This window comes from Vipera berus (assembly GCF_964194415.1).
Source record: "Vipera berus genome assembly, chromosome: 4".
Classification (NCBI taxonomy): Eukaryota; Metazoa; Chordata; class Lepidosauria; order Squamata; family Viperidae; genus Vipera; species Vipera berus.
The window spans coordinates 58,187,930-58,204,005 of record NC_138206.1 but is presented as its reverse complement, the minus strand read 5'-3'; the positions used below and the strand labels follow the sequence as shown (position 1 = coordinate 58,204,005).

Below are 16,076 nucleotides of genomic sequence, written 5' to 3'. Positions count from 1 at the left end.
GTCATGTAGGCATGTTTATTCAATTTGGACAGTTTTCATAACTTTTCAAATAGTAGTACTAAACACTTTTTCTTCATGCTTAATAAATCATCCGTCCAATTAGAGAATTTATAAAAATATTTTTCATCCAAGAATCCTGAAGGTAAAAATAAGTGTTTTATAGCAAACAATGGACAGACACACTAGCTAGGAGTACACCTTATAGCATCTCTTGTACCTTTAAATGTATCCTTGAACTGAAATAAGAGAATACCTGTTCAGGCAGGAGACTCCCACTTAGAATCAACATATGAAGAATGGTTAATAATCCTTCCACTCCTTAGGTCAGGGGTAGGCAATCTCGGCTCTTTTATGACTCATGGACTTCAACTCCCAGAATTCCTGAGTCAGCTATGCTGACTCAGGAATTCTGGGAATTGAAGTCCATGAGTCATAATAGAGCCGAGGTTGCCTACCCCTGCCTTAGGTCATGCTGTAATGTCAACTAGTAGTTATCTTTAAATACAGCGTGACTTAGTTGGAAGCCTTCTCATATATGTGAAGATTTTTTTGAAAACTGGAACCATGCATTGCCAAACTCCATATTGTAGACAACCATAATCTCCATACTCTTGTGGAAACTAGTTCTTCAGTGATGTCCCCACTACTACTAAGACAGTTTGCTGCTGCTTACATGGTGAATTCTAAAATGGAATAAATCATCTGAAAAGAGCTGCAATCATAGTTTCTTCTGGTTCTTCTGTGTTTTTTCGTATTGCCATTCTAACCTCACCTTATTTGCTGGGGAAAAAAAGAAAAAGAAAAAGAAAAGAAACCACTGCGCAAATGGGAAAAAGCGGAAAAGTTTGAGGAGAAAGAAGCTGTGGTAACCAAATCAACAGCAAATTTTAAAGGTTCAATGAGATCTAGAGTTGTCCACCTAACTCCTCCTGAAGAAATTAAGTTTATAGTAAATGCCATGCATTCTTTAGGAATCACACATTTTCACTTCTTTTTTTGTATTACGTTGCCCACTTTAGACAGGGCGTTTAGTTTTTTTTTTTAAGGTGCAGAAGCATCTTTCAAAATCTACATGGCTAACTTCATGAACAAATCCCATACATTATTTGACATGCTTTACAATTTACATTGATAAATCACCTGGGTTAAAATTACAGAACTGGAACTGATTTCTTTCAATGAAATAAAAGTACTTTCAGTTCTGTCACAGCAGTGCAATTTTATATGTTTGAAAACTGCAGATCTTATGATGCTATAGAACAGCAAAGAAATGAGTAACACGGTGATTGTCTGGTTTGGTTAAGTTTAAATCCATGCTAATGTAAAACTAACTCACATTCCAGGCAACCACCATTTTACCCCATATCTGCAACCCCATTATACACATTTTTTTTTTACTCAGCTCGACTCAGGTTTTTTTGTGTGTGAACGAGATAACAACTTTAGGAAAACAAATGGGATGATCATTTTTTTTTTAAACTTACTAAATTTTCAAACTTAAAAGCAAAAAACAACACATTTGAAAGAAGTTGCTGCACCTGCAAAGACACTCTTTTAAGCTTACTATGAAATACAAAAAAGTGCACTCTTCTATATCTACATATAAAACTTATTAGAAATAAAACTTGTGTAAAATGTTTGCTGTGCAAACTATAAAAAGTCAGTCAGTCCATTGTCCTTCCTAATATTTTAGGTCAGCTCCTCTTGCTTCTTATTGCAGAGAATCGCTGTTATCCAAGACCAGCCCACTGATATTTGTAGTTGAGAGGTCTGTTCCATCATCTTCAGCGCTGTCTGCAGATTCATCCTCACTTTGCCCTGCCATCATGACTTGCTGAACAGCCAAAGTGGTGCCATCAGATGAAAGTGACTGGAGACTGTCCACATTCATGTTGACGGGAGCTGTTATTGTGACAACTGATCCTAAAAATGGAGAAAAGTAGAGGACGAATTGGAAAAAAAAACACAATTAGATATTTTTTTTTAAAAAAAACACCCACAACTCATTTCTGAAATATTCATTTCATCTTAATTTTCTAACGTAAACCAAAATGGAGTTTTAGATTGAATGCTGTAAATTTAACAATTGGAAATGAATTACAATTACACGGACCATCCAGTCCATTCTTTTCCTCAGTAAGTCAATTTATTGACATTGTGTTCATTTTGTTTTAATCTAGCTTGGACTAAATAAGAATTCAGAATTTTGGAAATGACTAGATTTGCAACACCGGGAGCAATTATTTACACACTAAGTTGGACATCAGTAGTTAAGCTAATATATTAAAGCTGTGACATATGGAATTAAATATCGGGACAGGGATATTTAGCTTCAATGCACCACTGTAAATATACTTGTCTGACCATGGAAGGGAAGAAAGTTCCTCTTTGGCAGATATTAATCATTTCTATTTTCTATGCAGTCCATGAAAATGTATTTAGTAAAGTAAGCCTACATTAATTCATTGTTTTCAGTAGGCTTCATACAGAGAAATTGAACAAAATATTTACAAATTGGCTCATCAATCAGCAAAGTAAAAAAAGCTATTTAATGAAGTAAAGCATCTGCTTACCGTCTGACATAGTAAGTTCGTTAGTTTGATGCTGAGCTACTCCTGATGCAATGGAGTCTGGCCAGAACCTCTGAACTGGTCGGTTTTGGGCTGTTTTCTTCTTTGTTTTTGGTGTTTCAGAAGAGCTAGAATCCAACATTGGCTGCAGAATTCGCCTTCTAGCGTTGATAAACCTACACAAGGGCAAAACACAAACTTCCAAATTAACTATAAAAATTTGACATTTTCTAATTAGGACTTTTTCAACTAAACAACTGAGCAAAAATAGTATAATTGCCTCTCAGCTGGATTTTTCTTATTTACAGATGCACTTTACAATTTCAGGTCTATATTTAAACATTTTCTTCTCAAAAGAGACTACAAATAATTGTGAGTCTTTTTAAAATATGCCCACATTCGTACCTTTCCATACAATTACAAATAACTCAGTCTTTCACAATTTACCACCAATCAATCAAAATCTTGGGCTAAATCAAATCTACAATTTTTATTTTTATTTTGACAGTGCAAATCTTCAAAGGGATACTTGCTTTGATAAAGGTTTGAGCAAAGCTCTAAGTCAGAGCTCCTTGGAAAAGCAACAAGGAGCAACTCTCCTTCCCCTGTGAGGAAACTACCATGTTCCTTTCTGTGGCTCTGCTTTGCAGATTCCTCCCCATCCTTAGAGCAGCCTTCTCCTGCAAAAGTGGCTAAAGGGCATCCAGACTGGTCAGTTTGGGCAATGTGTTGAAATCCACCCAGTTGTCTGGGAATCCTCTCCCCATGTACCAAAGGTCTTTCAAACTGGGTTGCATCAAACAATCTGAGGAATGCCATAATCACCTCCTTAAGGCATTCTTGTCAGCATCACAGTGCACATTGAAGCTAACCAGTCCTAAGCATGTGTTATAAAGGATCTCCAGGCTAGGTGGTTTGGGCCTGAACTGAGGTAATTTGTCAATTCCTTCTCCCAAGATGCTTTTTCAAATTCCCAGCCTAATATTTCCCGTTTGGCTTTATGAGGTCAATTACATGTTGCCACCACTATCCAAATTTCTCTGTTGCAAAATACAGCTGCTTTTTCCCCACAGACTATGAATTTCCAGAAAATAAACATGCAGTATAGAAATTATAAAGGGCCGTGCTGGCCTTGCAGTTAAGATGCTAGGCTTGTCAACCAGAAGTTTGGCGACTGAAGAGACCCAAGCACTTTGTGACAGTCCTTGCTCGCATTCTTGCCTCAGCTCCTGCCCACCTAGCAGTCTAAAAGCATGCAAATGTGAGCAGATAAATAGATACCACTTCAGTGGGTAGGTGCAGCATTCTGTGCGCCTCGGCATATAGTCATGCTGGCCACATGGCCATGGAAATGTCTTTGGATAACACTGGCTCCCTCGGCTAAGAAACGGAGATGAGCACTGCCCCCTAGATTAGATCTAACTGGATGGAGGAAACCTTTTACCTTTATAGAAATTATGGCAATGAACTGAGACCCAGGATAAAATTCAAGTTCCCATTTGATCACAGGTGATTTGGGGCCAGTTACTTTCTTAGCTCAACCTATTTCAGAGAGTTCCAGGGGGTAAAATACGAGGAGATGTACAATGTACATTACTCTGAGTCTCTCAGAAGAAAGGAGATAGAAACTATAAAATAATTCTGTTCAACCTACCAGTTGTTAACCTGAAGTAAGGTAAGATTTGTTTGTGCTGCTATCTGTTTTTTCTCATCTTCTGTTGGATAGGGATGCTACAAAAAGAAAGATTTCCGTTCTTCTTTTTGAATTGAATATTTTAAATAAATTGCATTATTAAAACAATTCATTATTTATTACAGCTACTCATATCCCACTTTTTCTAAACATTTGTCCAAAGAAGTTTATAAACAATATAACAGTTGCAACTAAGAATACCATGCACGTTATTTAAAGCAAACATGCTATGATCGTTCTTAGAGATTCAGTTAGAGGGGAGGGGTTGCTGCTGCAAGTCCAGCAAAGCTGGTTCTATGGTGGGGGGTCATCTGTTTTGGTTTTTTTTAAGGGAAATTTCCAACAACGCAATCAGTGGTAATAGGTTTCAAGTTTCCCTTACAGTATAAAGGAAAATTAAAATTAAAAAGTTATTTAATACTCCATAAGCATTTTAGTAGAACTTAACAGTCCACTAATAAAATAAAATATGACCAGCTAAATTAATCTTTCTATAATGCATCCTGCAGTGACTTCAACTATTGCCATTTAATTCATTTATACCTGCTACGTTCTTTTAATGCCATTAATTACAGGCTGTGATTTATTAATGTAATAATAATGTGAGGACACTACTCAAGATTTCCATTTCCCAGCAATTAAAATCCTGATGGTATTAATACCGTATTTTCCGGTGTATAAGACGATTGGGCGTATAAGACGACCCCCTACATTTCCTGTTAAATTATAGTGTTTGGGCTATACTTGCCGTATAAGACTACCCCTCTTCCAACGCACACCAAATAAAAATGTAAAAACATCAGATTTGATTTTCATATGGTAATTTTAATTCAAATGCTTATGACATGCAGGTACTTAGTAGGAAAACTGTCACTTATAAACATAAGGCTGTTTGTCATCAAACATGTAAACATAAAACAGTGCAAGTGGATTAAACTTTTCCTAATTCACTCTAAAGCATTCCCTGCGCAGACCAAATGGGAGATCCGCTCCAGGTTTTCCAGCCCGCCCGCCCAGTTCCTGAGTCAAATGTGTCCTTAGAGCTAAGCAGCTGCTCTGGCTGCTGCATTCCCCACCTGCCTTTCAAGTTGGGATAGACTGCAACTGCTCTTCAACTTTAGAAGGAAAGACGCCCAGACCCCAGCCTGTAAAAAATCACAGACTGCAGTTTCTTCTCCAATTGGTTCCGCTTTCCCTGCGCAGACCAAATGGGAGATCCGCTCCAGGTTTTCCAGCCAGCCCTGTCCCTAAAGTTTCAGCACCCGGCGTATAAGACGACCCCTGACTTTTGAGAAGATTTTCATGGGTTAAAAAGTCGTCTTATACACCAGAAAATACGGTAGTCAATTTACAGTATTCATGATAGCGCCAGACTTTTCTTAAATAAAAATTACAGACTCATAAGAAATCTCCTTCCTAAAATGCCTATTAGTTTCCAAATTATTTTTATGTGCAGATAATCACAAAAGAAAGAGCAAATGTTTCTACTATTCTATTAGAATTCTCTCACGATCAATGATACTTCACTCCAAATTGATAGTCCTGTGTAGATATTGAAGAAGGTAGGAGAAAATGAAGTGCCTTTGGGTCCAACACTCCTCTCTGGCCCATCCCATTCTGGAAGGAACAGAGATACCCTAACACCATGCATCCAGTTTTAAACCCTTGCAAGCAGTCCAGAAAAAATCATGCTTCACAGTATAAAAGCTGCTGAAAGAGGACAAATAGAATAGAATAGAATAGAATAGAATAGAATAGAATAGAATAGAATAGAATAGAATAGAATAGAATAGAATAGAATAGAATAGAATAGAATAGAATAGAATAGAATAGAATAGAATAGAATAGAATAGAATAGAATAGAATAGAATCTGGAAAGGACCGTGGAGGTCTTCTAGTCCAGCCCTCTGCTCAAGCAGGAGAACCTATACCATCTCAGACAAGTGACTGTCTAGTCTCTTCTTAAAAATCTCCAGTGATGGAGCGCACACGATTTCAAGAGGCAAGCTGTTCCACTGGTTAATCGTCCTCACTGTCAGGAAGTTTCTCCTTAATTCTAGGTTGCTTCTCTCTCTGATCAGTTTCCAACCATTGTTTCTCATCCTTCCCTTTGGTACTTTGGTGAATAACGTGACCCCCTCTTCTCTGTGGCAGCCCCTCAAGTACTGGAATACTGCTATCATGTCTCCTCTATTTCTTCTTTTCTTTAGACTAGCCAAAACCAATTCCTGCAGCCGTTCTTCGTATGTTTTAGTCTCCAGGCCTTTGATCATCTTAGTTGCTCTTTTCTGAATTTTTTCTAACCTCTCAACATCTTATGTGATATGGTGACCAAAACTGGCTGCAGTATTCCAGGTGTGGTCTTACTAGGGTTTTATAAAGTGGTACTAATACTTCATGTGATCTTGATTCTATGCCTCTGTTTATACAACCTAGGACTGTATTAGCTTTTTTGGTTGCTGCTGCACACTGCTGGTCAAGTGATCGTCCACTAGGACTCCAAGGTCCCTCTCACAGTTACTGTTTTAAGCCATGTCTCGCCCAGTCTGTACTTATGCCTTTGATTTTTCTTGCCTAAATGTAAAACTTTGCTTTTCTCCACATTGAAACTCATTTTGTTGGATAGGGCCCGTTTTTCAAGTTTGTCAACATCCTTTTTGGATCCTGAGTTTGTCTTCTGGGATGTTGGCTACTCCTGTCAGTTTGGTGTCATCTGCACATTTGATGAATTCCCCTTCTAGCCTCTTATCTAAGTCATTGATGAAGATATTGAAGAGTACTGGGCCTAAGACGGAACCTTGTAGTACCCTGCTGCTAACATCTCTCCATGTGGATGTAGTGCCATTGAGGACTACTCGTTGAGTACGGTTTGCCAGCCAGCTCCAGATCCATATGGTTGTGATGTTGTCTATTCCACCTTTTTCTAGCTTACCAAGGAGTAGGTAGTGGTCTACTTTATCAAATGCCTTACTGAAATCTAAATATACTACATTCACAGCATTTCGCTGGTCTACTAGTTTAGTCACTTTATCGAAGAATGAAATAAGATTGGTTTGGCATGATCTGTTTTTAACAAACCCGTGCTGGCTACTAGTTATACCTTTGTTTTGCTTCTAGTTGTTCGCAGATTTGTTTTTTGATTATCTTTTCTAGGATCTTCCCAGATATTGACGTTAAACTGATTAGTCTGTAGTTTCCTGGGTCTGTTCTTTTCCCTTTCTTGAAGATGGGAACCCCATCAGCCCTTTTCCAATCCTCAGGTACTTCCCCAGTGCTCCAGGATTTATGAAATGGTGTAATGGTTCTGAGATAACATCTGCCAGCTCCTTCAGAACTCTGGGATGTAATTGGTCAGGTCCCAGTGATTTATACTCATGAAGGTCGGACAAATGTTCTCTTACCATTTTCTTATTTTAATTTTTGTTTTGTCTTTTGCAGTAGTTTTTTTGGTATGTTCAGCTAAAGTTTCTTTTTGTGAAACTTTTTTGTGAAATAGTTGTGCCATCTCCATTCAGGACCAACCAAGTGTCATCCATGAGAACAACCAATTAAATTTCTGTCCCATGCTCAGGTCTGAACTCAAAACTGCCAAGGACCCAAATAATTTCTATTTTTCAGAGCCCTTTGCCACTGCAGTTCCCCATTTTCAGTAAACTTCCTAGGACCGTGGTGGCGAACCTATGGCACGGGTGCCACAGGTGGCATGCAGAGCCCTCTCTGTGGGCACGCGTGCCGTCACCCCAGTCCTAGGCCTTCAGCTGGGTTTTATAAACCCTTTTTGCTTTAGGCCTCTGCCGCCGTGTACAAAAAAAAGGTTCAATTAATCAATCAATCAATTTCAACTTCTTGTGGGATAAAAAAAGTTCTCGCAAAGTTGGAATTGATTGATAGAACTTTTTAGTCCCACCCAGAACTCAGATTGCAGAGGATTCTGTTCACTTCCTTAAGCTTCACAGGCTCAAAATCTGCCCAGATAATGTTACAAGGCATCAGCTTTGTCATCTCAGTAGATTCTGTCCATCTAGTTTCCAAATTTGAGTGTATACAAGCAATTGTATCTATTATAAATGCTTGGCCAGACAATGACAACTTAATGTGCACTGACTGGGTTTTCCAGCCATTCAAAACACTTTAAATAGTGCCAGCATTCCATGAACAAAAAATAAGGGCAGGGGAGTAATTATGCTATGCTGTGTGCCTTTATTGCAGGGGTGTCAAACTCAATTTCACTGAGGGCCACATCAGCGTTATGGTTGCCCTCAGGGGGCCGGGTGGGCGTGGCCAGGTGGGCGTGACTAAGTGGGCGTGGCCAGCTCAATGCTGCTCACTCAGTGCAGCTTACTCGAAATGCCTGGGTCAGGAGAGAACAAGTTGCACCAGCTAATTTGATGTGGGGACATCTGATTGCCCCACAAGCTCTTCACCTCCCCAAACACCTGCAGCCAAGCATGTGCAGAGGATGGAAAGGGTCTTCTTCCCAAGCCCAGGCATGATTGGTAGTTTGTTAGCTCAGATGTAGATAGCCTCCTAGTCTCCAAGCTTGGAGAGAGAGAGTGTGTGTGTGTGTGTGTGTGTGTGTTCCTTCTGCCTTGACAGATCTCTGGAGAGCAAGAGGAGGCAGGGAGCAGCACTTCCCAGTCCTGCATGAGGGAGGCTGGCCCTTCTTGAAAGGGAATCCCCATTTCCACTCATGCGTGGAAAGGATGCTGGCTTGTTGGAGCAGCCTTCCCTCATGCAGCTTCCCTGCCACCTTATGCTCCTCTCCAGAGATCTTCCCTCAGCAGCGGCCGGCAAAGTAGCTCGTACGCGAAACAAGCCCGGCAGAGGAGCCGGAGCGGCGAGCAAAGACGCCCAGCCTGGATCCTGCAAGGCCCAGCCGAGACGCGTCCCCAGCAGCGGAGCTGCTCCAGCTCCTCTGCCGGGCTTGTTTTGCATGCGAGCTACTTTGCCTGACGCTGCTGGGGGCGCGTCTCGGCCGGGGCCTTGCAGGATCCGGGCCAGGCACCTCTGCTTGCCCTCAGAAGCACCTGGCCCAGAATTGCATGCGAAAGAAGCCCGGCAGAGGAGCCGGAGCGGCTACGCTGCTGGGGGCGCGTCTCGGCCGGGGCCTTGCAGGATCCAGGCCGGGTGCCTCTGCTCACCCTCAGCAGTGGCCGGCAAAGTAGCTCGCACGTGAAAGAAGCCCGGCAGAGGAGCCGGAGCGGCAAGCAGAGGCGCCCAGCCCGTATCCTGCAAGGCCTGGCCGAGATGCGCCCCCAGCAGCGGAGCCGCTCCAGCTCCTCTGCCGGGCTTCTTTCATGCACAGGCTCCTCTACCGGGCCTGTTTCGTGTGCGAGCTACTTTGCCTGACGCTGCTGGGGGCACGACTTGGCCGGGGCCTTCCAGGATCCGGGCCGGGCGTCTCTGCTCGCCCTCAGCAGCGCCCAGCAAAGTAGCTCACACGCGAAACAAGCCAGGCAGAGGAGCCGGAGCAGCTCCGCTGCTGGGGGCATGTCTCGGCCGGGCCTTGCAGGATCCGGGCCGGGTGCCTCTGCTCGCTGCTCTGGCTCCTCTGCCGGGCTTGTTTCGCGTGCGAGCTACTTTGCCAGGAGCTGCTGAGGGCGAGCAGAGGCGCCTGGCCCGGATCCTGCAAGGCCCAGCCAAGACGCGCCCCCAGCAGTGGAGCCGCTCCGGCTCCTCTGGCGGGCTTCTTTCACACATGGGCTCCTCTGCTGGGCTTGTTTCTCGTGCGAGCTACTTTGCTTGGTGCTGCTGGGGGCGCGTTTCGGCCGGGCCTTGCAGTATCCGGGCCGGGCACCTCTGCTCGCTCTCAGCAGCGCCCGGCAAAGTAGCTCGCACGCGAAACAAGCCCGGCAGAGGAGCCGGAGCAGCAAGCAGAGGCGCCCAGCCCAGATCCTGGAAGGCCCTGGCCGAGACGCGCCCCCAGCAGTGGAGCCACTCCGGCTCCTCTGCCGGGCTTCTTTCACACACGGGCTCCTCTGCCGGGCTTGTTTTGCGTGTGAGCTACTTTGCTTGGTGCTGCTGGGGGCGCGTTTCGGCCGGGCCTTGCAGTATCCGGGCCGGGCGCCTCTGTTCACCCTCAGCAGCTCCCGGCAAAGTAGCTCGCACACGAAACAAGCCCGGCAGAGGAGCCGGAGCGGCGAGCAGAGGGGCCCGGCTCGGATCCTGGAAGGCCCTGGCCGAGACGCGCCCCCAGCAGCGGAGCTGCTCCAGCTCCTCTGCCGGGCTTCTTTCACACACGGGCTCCTCTGCTGGGCTTGTTTCTCGTGCGAGCTACTTTGCTTGGTGCTGCTGGGGGCGCGTTTCGGCCAGGCCTTGCAGGATCCGGGCCAGGCGCCTCTGCTCGCCCTCAGCAGCGCCCGGCAAAGTAGCTCGCACGCGAAAGAAGCCCGGCAGAGGAGCCCGTGTGTGAAAGAAGCCCGGCAGAGAAACCGGAGCGGCTCCGCTGCTGGGGGCGCATCTCAGCCGGGCCTTGCAGGATCCGGGTCGGGCGCCTCTGCTCACTCTCAGCAGCGCCCGGCAAAGGAGCCCGTGTGCGAAAGAAGCCCGGCAGAGGAGCCATCTGTGGCTCTTTCTCTGGCTACCTCAAGTCTGCCTTCCTGCCTGGGCATCTCTCCTCCTCACCGGCTGGGTGTTGCTCGTCCTCCCCCCCCCGCGTCCCACCTCACTCCCTCTTACCTCCTACCTCCTACCTCCTCCACTTTTTTTTTGGAGCCGCAGGAGACTAATGAGATGCAAATGGTGCTGGGGTCCACCAGCCCACGTGCACTTGCCTCCTACTGAGCAAGTGCTCAGCCGGGCCGGCGCCAAGGTGGTGGGGGCCGGACCTTTGTAATTTCTGGGAGAGTTGTGCGGGCCAGATTCAATCATGTGGCGGGCCGTTTGTGGCCCGCGGGCCTTGTGTTTGACATGTCTGCTTTATTGTCACAGAGTAAGCTCGAACCTGACATATTCACTCCTTGCTTCTTCTTTTTTTTTACATCACTACAGGCATTTCTTCACCTGCTTCATTTCACAGAGCTGCTCAGTAAATCAAGGAGAAGCACAGGATTGGTGAACTGACTGGAATTGTTGAAAATTTCATTGGCATGGAATAAACATCCTCCAGATCACTGGGAAACTCCCCAAGTGTCATCTGGAAATTTGTTAGTTCCATCAAACATCTCTGCTTGACCATCTTAGCAGATCCCTTCTCCCTGCAAAGGTTTGTGTCCCCCTCCCCCTCCCAGTTAATCCTACTATCATGAGGAAGTGATTTATGTCGGACTGACAGAAAAGTCCGCCAGAACTGGATCATGACCCATACATTCCATAACTACAAGGTATGGCCAGTCACATGAGTTAGGCTAGTGATGACTTGGGATCAGTCCATGGTTACTGTGGCAGCCATGGAATCCTGAGCTACCCCCAATTCCAAGGAGGGGAAATGAAATCATTTACCGTATATACTTGAGTATAAGCCAACTCGAGTATAAGCCGAGACCCCTAATTTTACCCCCCAAAACTGGAAAAAGTTATTGACTCAAGTATAAGCCGAGGCTGGGATCTGCCGTTCTGCAAGCCTCCGCCGCCGGCGGAGGCTGGATCCGCGCTCTGCAAGCCTCTGCCGCCAGCAGAGGCTCGATCCGCCATTTTGCAAGCCTGAATACACAGGAATACCCTGTGTGGCCGCGGCTCTCGGGGAAGCCCTGGCTGTCCGCTTCCTCGCTCCACACTGCCATTCGGGGCCCGCGCATTCCCCGGGCAAATTGCGGCGCACAGCAGGTGAGGAAACACGCCCGCTCCAGTCGCCCCCCCTTCCCTCAGGAGACGCGAAGCAAGTGACCGCCCGGAGCTTACCGAGGACTTGCGCGCGGCCGAGGCTTCGGTGCTTCCAGGATCGCGCGCACCTCTCCCAAGCCGCTGCCGTCCGGAGACCTCCCCAAACGTCGGCAGGTCTCCGGACCTCCGTGCCCTGCCTGCCTGCTTCTTTCCGCTGCCTGGCTGCCCTACGATGTAACCCGCTTCATGATCGAGTGCGACGCCTGCAAGGACTGGTTTCACGGCAGGAAGGGGATCTCTGCCCTAGAGCGGGAGGGGGGAGGGAAAGGGGGGGGAGGAAAGGCCCGATCGCTTTGTGTTACCTGCCGTGAAACCAGTCCTTGCAGGCGTCGCACTCGATCATGAAGCGGGTTACATCGTAGGGCAGCCAGGCAGCGGAAAGAAGCAGGCAGGCAGGGCGCGGAGGTCCGGAGACCTGCCGACGTTTGGGGAGGTTTGGGGAGGTGCGCGCGCACCTCCCCAAACCTCCCCAAACTTTGGCAGGTCTCCGGACGGCGGTGGCTTGGGAGAGGTGCGTGCGATCCCGGAAGCACCAAAGCCTCGGCCGCGCACAAGTCCTCGGTAAGTTTTTTTGTTCACTGGAGTATAAGCCGAAGTGGAATTTTTCAGCCCAAAAAGTGGGCTGAAAAATTCGGCTTATACTCAAGTATATACGGTAATACTAACAGTCTAGCTGAATCCATAACCTCCTCTGCAGTGAAGTTAAGTAGCTGAATGAGGGATGCTGCTATACAACTGGGAGGATAATGGAAGTACCGCCAGTTTTCCCTTTTGTCCCAGTATCATGAACAAGGCCTCTCATCTTGCCCCTTTTGGAACAGTGCCCTCCTAACAGCTAAAATCTTTTGGTATACAAAAGCCCCATCACTTCTTCTACCTCAGGTTGGGACTGATGCAAAATTCATAACCCATCTCCATAAAATTCTATAGAGGGACTTCTTCTCTTTATCCAGCCTGGCTTTAGGAATATAAGCCAGGTCTATCATCTCCTTAATTACATAATGGACAAAGTAGGTTTTATTACAGATGGACTTGGCATTTAATAGCATCATGTTGAGTTGGAGTACTCAACAATCCAGCTACCGGTATCTGTTTCTTGACTAGAGACTGGGAAGCTGGAAGTATGAACTTTTAAAGCAAATCTCCAACAAAGAACAATAATGCAGATGCAATTCTTTTCTTTCTCTGTTTAGTATTAGCTGATCTTATATATTGTACATCAGAAGTGAAGGATGATATGCGTCAAGATATGTTCCTTGATAGTGCAATAGCATGATTATTTGTTACCGTTGCATATGAGTATGTGGCTCAGACTGTTTAAAACAGGCATATCCAATCCATTCTGTTCAAACAGACATCTCCAAGTCTACTGTTACAGAAATGGCTATTATGAAAGTAAGTGAAAGTAAAAAGTTGAAGATATTACATTACTATTTTTATTCTACTGTGCTGAAAAAGTTAGAAGTTAACTCTTTTTTCTTCTCTTCCCCCCTTCCCATATTTTTCCTCCCCCCCTTTCCCTTCCCCATTAATTTTATTTTGATTTGTATTTTCTATTATGAAAAAAAATCAACATCTCAACTTACTAGAGAGACAGTAGAATTCTATTTCTATAATACATTTGATGATGAATATCGTTTGATTATGGATATAATAAAAGTGGTAAAATGCTGTCTCCTTTAATTAAAACCAACAGCACTATGTAATACCCATGGATTAAATGTTATAATTATATAGACCAGGGGTCTTCAAACTTGGCCCTTTTATGACTTGTGGACTTCAACTCCCAGAATTCCTCAGCGAGCATGCCTGGCTGAGGAATTCTGGGAATTGAAGTCCACAAGTCATAAAAGGGCCAAGTTTGAAGACCCCTGATATAGACAGACCATGTATGTAAAATAAAAAAACTTCTGGCAACGTTTATATGATCTTTCAGTTAATGAATAAGCTGATTATGACTATATAAATCACAAGATAAATGTGTGATCCTAAACTAACAACACATGGGGCCCCTTGAGTATGGAGTACATTCAGTAAAACAAATCACATAACAATCCTGCTTCTGCATATAACTAAACTTCATTTTATACAATGAATTTCTCCCAAACCCTGAGGAAGTGCCTAGATTGACAGAAATTTAAATATAGCTCTCAAAAGACTACTGATTGAAGGAGCACATGATTTTTAAAAAAATCCTCATACAAATGAAATAAAACCAGAAAAATCACAAGTTTACATAAGAGCGTTAGTGAAGGTCTGATTCATCTTTAGCAAATCAATTTAACTTGTTTTTCAATGGGAGATATAGAAATAGACTGTAAACATTTCATTTCAGAATAAAGTATTGTCTCTCGTGAAATTGGTACAGGAGAAAATAGCCAAGCAAACAAGCAAATGAATCGTTGAATAAATCAATCCAGAGTTCTTACTCATAGTACAAATGATCAAGCTTAAATTATTGACCAGTGTGTGAAGTCCTAGAGTAGGACCAGAGAAAAGACAGATGGAGTGAATTACAGCAGCAATGTGTGTGTGTACCATTGGAAGATCTGAAGGAGCAAGTTGGGGACAGTTCCTGGTCATGAAGACTCAACCCAACTTGATAGCACATAATCAATAAAATAGGTAAAATTATAATCAGTGAGATTTTTTTTAAAAAGTGTTCCCAATCACTGAGATCAATTCTTACCCCTATATGCTGGAAAAGCCAAGATCTCATCACGTTTGTAGCATGTTTTGGAAGAACACCTCTTTTATTCTTTGATGATCCATCATCTTGATGCAAGATGCTTAAATCTTGGTTTAACTGTAACTGGAGCTACACAATAGCACAACTTTATTAAAACACTATAGATATAATCAAAAATCCTTAATATTTCATAAGAATAATTAAAAAGCACACATTTTACATTAAAAATAAGAGGAGTGCTACACATGTACTGTTTCAGATTGTATGCAAAAGCTATATATGTCAATGCTCAGTTCTTAAGAGAACGTATGGAAAACTATCAGATTAGGAGAAAGAGTTCTAACCCTGTACTCTTTAGATGTTTTCTATGTACAGGGAATTTTATTTTATGGGAACATTCAAGCATAGTATTCACAAACTGCATATTAAAATGGATGAATATGGTTTCTCTACAACTCTCAGTATTTATCCTTTTTTATATTTATGAGGGAAAATCAGGAATACTGTAATGTGTGAAACAATATATTCAGTCAGGGACAAAGATGTGGCCCCTCTGATGTATGAGTACTCAAATTCTCTTTGTGCCCTCCAAGACCTCTCTGATTCTGAATACCGCAAATTAAATGCAGTTTATGGATGGGTGTAGGAAGATGCTTTTTAACTTTTTCCCCACATTTCACATATCAAAAAAAATTAAACTCATTATATAAGCAACCCGTATTTTCAGTGTATGTTTTCCACAACTTATTAAAATCCTCACTTCTCCTCCCAGTTTAAACCACTCTATGAAGTGAGTAAAACAAACCTGTGAATTCTGGATCCTGATGGTTCCAGGTGATAGTGCTTGTGTTACTACTTGTCCTTGAGGTGTGACCACTGTTACTGGCTGATATACTGTGCCACCTTAAAAGAATGCAGCAATCAAGTAAATAAGAAAACAAGAGATAATAGATTAATCGATAGTTATTATTAGAGATGCAGGATGTAGGTATGTTTAAAACATAAAACTATTTTTAAAATGCAAAACTGAATATTTTTTTCCGATCCCATAGAATGTTTTACTTTTTTTTGGAAGCAGAAATTCAGGAAAAAGTTCCCCCAAAGTCCAAAAAGTCAAAATGGCAGTCTCAATAGTGCAACTGAAGCTCTGCTCCTTTGCATACGTGTGTGATGGCAGTGCATAAACAAAAGAGTCAGGTTTTGATAGTGCTACCAAAACCAGCATTTTTACTTCTTTAACCTCCGCTGCGTACGTAACTAAGAATGTTTTTACTACATCTGATATTATTAGGTAAATTAGTTA

At 43.7% G+C, this 16,076-nt stretch overlaps 1 protein-coding gene across 2 annotated transcripts in view; it reads right to left on the bottom strand.

Annotated features, from left to right (window-relative positions):
* The window catches only part of PKNOX1 (PBX/knotted 1 homeobox 1), a 38,016-nt gene continuing 21,940 nt past the window's right edge, over positions 1 to 16,076 (bottom strand). For both annotated transcript variants that reach the window (XM_081326586.1, XM_081326587.1), the window contains 5 exons: positions 15,579 to 15,676; positions 14,774 to 14,902; positions 4,225 to 4,301; positions 2,574 to 2,746; positions 1 to 1,923 (listed from right to left, as the gene is read on the bottom strand). In XM_081326586.1, coding sequence (XP_081182712.1) covers positions 1,712 to 1,923; positions 2,574 to 2,746; positions 4,225 to 4,301; positions 14,774 to 14,902; positions 15,579 to 15,676 — 689 coding nt within the window. In that variant the 3' untranslated portion in view covers positions 1 to 1,711. The remainder of the gene's footprint in view (positions 1,924 to 2,573; positions 2,747 to 4,224; positions 4,302 to 14,773; positions 14,903 to 15,578; positions 15,677 to 16,076) is intronic.